Consider the following 7,429-nt stretch of genomic DNA (forward strand, 5'->3'; position numbering starts at 1 on the left):
GTAGCTCTTTATGTAGCCCTTTTCCTCATATATCTTTTACCACTTCATCCTCTTAAAATATATCAAAAATCAAAGTTCAAGAGATTATTATTCCTAATTTATACACATGGAATCTAAAGCTCAAAAAAGATAACTCACTCAAGATTACACATGAATTAGGTATGATACTGAGAAACAACAACATGAGGCATCCCAATTCTCAACCTTAATGTTCTTGCCACCCGAGTGTGGCCCAGCTGGCCCAACCATGTCCACCATCCTAACGCCTGCACTTGTTCACAGAGAGACTGGATGTTAGCTCTGGGAGGGGCCTTAGTGAGGACCATCTCACCCAGGGGCCCTCAATCCTGGCTACACATTAGAAACACCTGGGGAGCTTTCTTATTTTTTTAATAGTTTTTTTTATTCATTTTTTAGATAGAGAGGAAGGGAAAGAGATAGAAACATCAATGATGAGAGAGAATCATCCATTGGCTGCCTCCTACATGCCCCCCACTGGGGATTGAGCCCACAGCCCAGACATGTGCTCTAACTGGGAAATCAAACCGGTGACTTCTTGGTGCATAAAACAACACTAAGTCCACTTAGCCACACAGGCCAGGCACCTGGAGAGCTTTTAAGATCTATCAATCTCAGATTTATTACATCAGAATCCATATTGGTAGGGTTCCGACACCTGTATTTTGTGAACACTCTTCAGTATTCTCATATGTAGTCAGAATTGAGAACCAACAATTTCGCCTTTAAAATGACAAATAGTTGTCATTTTACATGCTAACTCCAGTTCATTGAAAGAGGAATGGAGAGTGCTATCTGAGGAGGACATGAGTTCGAATTTGAGCTCAGGGGGAGACAGTGCTGTTGTGTCTGCTGTGCGCAAAGGAGGGGTGGTTGACACATGAGCTGTATGCAGCCAATCCTGATCGAGGCGGAAACCGAGGCCAGAGAGCTTACATGATGATTTACTTCGGTAACAAAACCAGTTAGTGGCAGAGCCAAGTCTAAACTCAGGTTTCCTGACTTTCAGGTCCGTCCTTCACTTGTTAATGTAACTGAGTAGCTCCCAAACCTTCATGACCCCCAGGAAGACATAAGACCAGCCTGTGATTAACCCGACTGTGCCACCCACCACACACCAGCCATTTCACATGCCCACATCCAGCGTCACTCATGTCGGCGTGAGAAGAGGCTCCTGAAACAGGCGTGGCCACAGTGGCCGAGTAAGCACCAGGTGCTTTCAGTAACCAACTGCTCTCCACTGCTGCTACCATTCAGGTTGGCCTTTAAAGAGAGACAGAAAAGTAATGCTGGGCCTGGGGTTGGGAGCTGTGGCCACAGCTTCAGCCTATTACTAAGCCACGGGAGAGGCCGCTCAGGAACGTGCCTGGCAGTGGGCACCAGGCGGCCTCCTGCCATGCCCAGGCACATTTCTCCAGTGCCCAAATCACTGCCTGTCTTAGAAGCCCATTTGAGGGGGTGAGGTGGGGGCGGGACTTGTGTGTGTGTGTATGTGACTCAGGGATCTGTCATAAAGGCCCCATGAGTCACCTACTTCCTGACCAACACACTGTGGAGCCAGCTTCAGGATGCACAAATGCACAGGAAAAGAACCTCTTGGCCAGGAGTGGATTATGTTTTCAGGAAACTGGTTACTTTTAATATAAATACACACACACAGCACTTGAGTTAAAAGTCAAGTTTAGTGTCTTTTCAATGAGACAATGTTCTGTTCAAAATGGCTTATTTTTTATTATGGCAAAATATACATAGCACAAATTTTACCATTTTAAGTGAATAGTTCAGTGGCATTAAGTACATTCACATCGTTGTGCAACCATCTATCTCCAGCAATTTTTCATCTCCCCAAACTGAAATTCTGTACCCATAAAACAATACCTCACCATTCTTCCTCCTCCCAGTCCTGGTGCCTACCATTCTACTTCTTATCTCTATGAATTTGATGACACTATCTGTCCATAATGGTTTACTTCATTAATCGTTTATCACTTCATTGTTATCCTTTTCAATGGAAAAAAAATAGGTAATGCTTTGGTTTCTTGGTATCTAGTTCTTTGAGAATCCCCTAAATATAAATAGAAATGATTTTCTGGGATTTATATTCCCATTGGGTAGCTATAGATGGAGAAACCGGGATGACCAGCGGGTGCTCGAATTGAGCAAAGAAGTAAGTTTCACAGCACCAAGGCTTTACACACCCTAGCTGTTCATACAAAGAGAAACGAGTGTACCACAATCCCAAACCTTCCACAGGTGGGTAAAGGTGGCATTGAAAGGCAGACAGCAAGTCAGCCAAATCACATCGATAGGGTCCCCTACCTTAGCAATTTTTAATACTGTGCCTCAAAACACACCTGTGCCTCAAAAGCTCTGACTGCACACCGCTGCAGGAAGGGAGAGGCCAAAAGGACTGCAGCTGCTTCCACTCACTGTTCCAGGTGTAACCTCGCAAAGCACACTTCCTGCACTTGGCCGCTGGTCTCAGGCCAGTGTGGACAACCCTCCAGTGTATAGGCTCAGGATAATCAGAAAGAGGTCATGGCTGAAAAGCCCTGTTGAGGTAGTTTAAGCAAAGGCTCTGGAAGACTGGTCCATGGACACCCTGCCCCACGGCTATCATGACCCAATGACAAGTAAAAAATATCTTGGGGTTCATGAATATTTTCCATGAACTGGCCAAGATGGGTGCTGTGAGGAATACCAAGACATTTAAAAAGCATGATGCCTGCCTTGAAGGAACTCACATCCTGGTTAAGAACTGGGACTCAGAGCCGGGGTTTCCAATGAGGTGGGACTGCCTGCGGGACGCCGCATTCATACGTGTGGGAGGAAGGTGCTAGCAGAGTTGGGTTCTTTTGGGAAGAAAGGCTTCCTGAAGAAGTTGAGTCTTGGGACTCTCAGAGGCTGGTTCTTTTAAAACGTGTGGTCTCTTTGGAATACAGTCACATCTGACAGCTTTTTAAATTTATGCTTTTTGATCTCTTTGGAACAGCCCTCATTCACATGCTGCCAACCCCCAGCTGCTGATCCCTGAGAGAAGACCTACCGTCCACCAAGCTATTGCCGACAGAGGACCCGCAGCCCAGCAGCAGCCCATTTCTAGAGGACCAGAGGCACTAGCGGAGGCCTCGCCTGCTGATTCATTTCCACACCTTTTTGAGCTCCACCCACAGAACAATGTGCAGAAGCATTTCCAACAGCTCACACTGAATGCCCTCCCTAACATCCTAAAGCAGCTACAAAGGAAATGAATGGTTCCCCCAGAGGCCTTTATTTATACAAATGTAAAAACCCCAAAAGAATACTTTCCCAGACTTGTAGACCTCTTTGTGCTATGGGTTTTTTCTCCTGTTGCTTGGAATGAAAGCGAGCAAATGATTCAAAAAAAAACCCCTTCAGTAATACATGACAATAATGATAGTTTGGTGGCACATGGTGGACCATAGTAAGCAAATACAGGCATGGGGTCAGCACACACACACACACATACACACACACATACACACACACGCACGCCAGTGATCTTTTCAAACTTAAATATGATCTGCTCCCCGCTCCTCCCCACACACACACACCTCCCCCAACCATTTCCCTCCATAAAATGCTTGAATGGCTTCTCATTGCTCTTGGGATAAAGGCCAAATTCCTAATGAGGCCCACAGGGCTTGCCTGTCTGTCCCTGAAGCCTCTCCAGCCTTTCACATCCTTTTCTCACTGCCCCACAAGTACGTCCCTTCTTTCTTCCAGTTCTGCAGTTGTATCACACTCCCTCCAGTCTTGGAGCCTGTATGCATGCTATTCTTCCTTCTTGGAATACTGTTCCCACTCATCCCTTCATCCACTTTAACCTGTAGCATTCTTTACATCTCAACACAAACTGCACTTGCTTAGGGCAACAGTCCCTGACCTCCTCATCTCCCCATTTATTGTCTCTCTAGCCCCATCAACATTTTCCTCATGTGCTAAATGAGGCTACCACTTCTCCTGTCACTTTCCAGATTTCCCAGGAATAGTAATATGGGAAGGCAGATACAGACTACATGTCTATTCTAATTTTCTAGTGTGCCTTTCTGTACTGCAGAGGCTGGAAAGCTAACACTTAGTTTCTAGACTCCCTTGCAGCTATGTTTTAGGGTAATTTGGGTCCTACTAAGCAGACATCCTTGCCCAGAGCTTGGATTTAAAAAGTTAAGAAGAGAGAGGAGTGGACATGAAGTATGCATTCTGCTAGTGCAAATCAAAACTGCGAGTCACATGGCGTTAGAGGCAGCAGTTCTGATCCCCAAATTACAATGCAGGCAGTATATTCTTACAGCCAACGTTTTTGGCAGTATCTTCCGGATTGTGGCAGAAGTAGGCACTCTCTGGTCAAGCTAGTTCTGGGATACAGCTCTGAAAGTCATTCTTGGAGGCCCAGCCTGAAGCCTGCTCCTTGCAAGCACCTAATCTTCTATAGTAAGTAAGTCTTTTTCTGCTTAAACTACTAGAGTGATTTCTGTTACCTGTGCAGAATCCTGTCTGATATATTTGGGTAAAGTGCCTCAAGAACTATAAACTGCTATGGAAATGTAAGTTATGGCTACTCACCAAGGTCCCAGAGCTATCATCTGGAAAGGTGGCCCGGGGATAGCTCTCAGCCACTAAATGTGCAGATTCAGGAAGAGCAGGCAAGTGGCCATACTCTTGAGACAGTCTCTCCAGGGCAAATAACCATTTTAAACCAGAATCCACACCTGAAACATGGAGGTGTCTCAAAGTGTCATTTGGGGATCCAGCTCCCTTCTACAGTCTTGTTTTCCCCTATCTGAAAAACAGGAAGTTTGGAGTTTGCAGTGTGTGGCGTTTGGGTGAGGGTTTTCTAGAGTTGAGCATTTCCTAAAGCATGTCCAGGAAAAGCCAACATTCCTTTATCAGGTGGAAATCTCATGAGTCACTCTAAATGGCTCATACATACCATTCTCTCTTTGGTGAGTCTGTCCTGTCTCCTTGATGCTTGCTCATTCTGCAGTAATTCCCAGCCCAGAGAGGCGCTAGGTTCTGCTTTAGGTGCTGCTCACTCCCCTCACATTGTTCCACTGCACAGGGCAGACAGACCATCTTAGCACCTGGTCATGCTAGCCCTGGCTCAAGCTACTGGGGTGACAGCGCAGAGGTCTTGCTTCTTCAGCACATTTTTCCTCCAGCTGTCTACAAACTCTTGGCTCAGCTACACAGAGCTCAGCTGGAATGCCCTGGGTGTGGCATTCATGAGCCTGAATGGAAAACCTGAAGCCCCGTGGGAGGGTGAATGAGACAGTACAAACATCACCTAAAGCAGCTTTGAGGCCTCTGATTATTTCTCCATCTCATTTTACCACTCCTTAAAGGCTTGTGGTGATCACCTGCCAGGATGAAAGTGGCTCAGCTAAAGGGGCTCGCAGAGAAGAAGGGATGAGTGACAGATTAAACACAGAGACTTGGAGATGTGACCCAAGAGAAATGGCGGGGGGAGAGAAAAAATAAAACAAAGCCTGATAAAATTGTGTTTCTTGCTGGCCTGTGTAAAAATGAACTTGTATCCTTCTAGGTGGGAAACTTCCCTTTTTGATGCGACAGGGAGCTCATCTGTGTTCTGGATGAGACTGGGAACTCTAGAAGCAGTCTTTCGGGGGTCACTCCTCAGACAGAGCTCAGGGCCCAGCTGCCTTTGGGGAAGGTGTGGCCGAGCTAAAGAAAACCCCACATTCATCCTGTTTTCGTCTAGAGCAGCCCCAGCCATATTTGTTTTATATTTTACAATATATTTTTATTGCCGAAGCCGGTTTGGCTCAGTGGATAGAGCGTCGGCCTGCGGACTGAAGGGTCCCAGGTTCGATTCCGGTCAAGGGCATGTACCTGGGTTGCGGGCATATCCCCAGTGGGAGATGTGCAGGAGGAAGCTGATCGATGTTTCTCTCTCATCGATGTTTCTGGCTCTCTATCTCTCTCCCTTCCTCCCTGTGAAAAATCAATAAAATATATTTAAAATATATATATATATATATATTTTTATTGATTTCAGAGAGGAAGGGAGAGGGAAAGATTAAAAACATCAATGATGAGAGAGAATCACTGATCAGCTGCCTCCTACACACCCCCTATGGGGGATTGAGCCCGCAACCTGGGGATGTGCCCTGACCGGGAATCGAACCATGACGTCCTGGTTCATAGGCTGACTCACACCTATACTGGCCAACCCATATTTGCTTTACATGTTGGAGTTCTTGAATGATTCCACTTGAAGAAAGGGACATATTTGGTTTAAATATTTTTATTGATTGATTTGAGAAAGAGAAACATCGATTTGTTGTTACTCTCTTATTTATGCATTCATTTGTTGATTCTTGTATGTGTCCTGACTGGAGATCAAATGTGCAACCTTGGCACATCGGAACAATGCTCTAACCAACTGAGCTACCCAGCCAGGGTGGGACATATTTGGTTTTAAACAGAGGAAGATCTGGTGGGTCTCAGCCCGGTGCGCATGGGCGGAGATGGCTTGCACAGCGGCCGATCAAGACAGGTTTATTTGTATTAAGAGGCCTGGTGCATGAAATTCATACATGAGTAGGGTCCCTCGGCCTGACGGGTGATCAGAACTGACTGGGGCCTTCTGGCTGCCGGCCGGGGCCTCCCTTCATTCTGCACTGCCCCCTGGTGGTCAACTTACATCATAGCGAGCAATTGAACTCCCGGTCTCCAGGTTGAACTCCCGAGGGGACATTTTGCATATTAGCCTTTTATATATATCTAGATAGATACCCTGCTTATTTAAATAACAAGAAGATCATCTTGGAGGGCAGGCAAATCCCCAAAAGTAAGGCTGTTGAAAATCCTACAGCTACAGAGATTCAAGATGTGCACTCAGCAATTGGATTTAATGCATTTTGTGAGAAAAACAAAATGTACTCCAGAGAATGGAATCGTAATGCTCAGTACAGGGGCAGAGTCGGGGTTCAACTCAAACAGGAAGTTGGCAGCCTCTGTCTTGTACAAGTCCCATCACATAAGTCAGTAATGTTGTATACAGCGGAAATGATTCCTGAACTAAAAACAAGGACACAAAAAGCAGGAGATAGTGACCAAACTCTTCAGCAATGAGAAGGAAGTAAAAAGGGGAAAGGAAAGAAGAAGTGACTTGGCAAGACGATCAAGTCTGACATCCTACTGTAAGAGACGTGAATGGAGGTTTCTGATTTGTATCTGAGAGAAACTGAAGCTTTTTGTTTGTATCATTTACTAGTAACTGAACTATGAACCTTTGTGCCTCCCAGCTTTAGCATGAGCGTTCACAATAAAATAAATTTACATCAAAAGTTTGCATCTAGCCCTGACTGGTTTGGCTCAGTGGATAGAGCGTCGGCCTGCGGACTGAGGGGTCCCAGGTTTGATT

The 7,429-nt window shown here is 45.8% G+C and overlaps 1 protein-coding gene across 1 annotated transcript; it reads left to right on the forward strand.

The window, feature by feature from the left end:
* Window positions 1-6,530: 6,530 nt before the first annotated feature.
* Window positions 6,531-7,137, forward strand: LOC308522100 (signal recognition particle 19 kDa protein-like; the record flags this gene model as incomplete). Its single annotated transcript, XM_081095295.1, has 2 exons — window positions 6,531-6,567; window positions 6,791-7,137. The coding sequence occupies 2 exons, from the start codon at window positions 6,531-6,533 to the stop codon at window positions 7,135-7,137; spliced, it is 384 nt and encodes a 127-aa protein (XP_080951421.1).
* Between the last annotated feature and the right edge of the window lie 292 nt (window positions 7,138-7,429).

Source organism: Myotis nattereri (assembly GCF_964212035.1).
Source record: "Myotis nattereri genome assembly, chromosome: 7".
In the NCBI taxonomy this organism is placed as follows: Eukaryota; Metazoa; Chordata; class Mammalia; order Chiroptera; family Vespertilionidae; genus Myotis; species Myotis nattereri.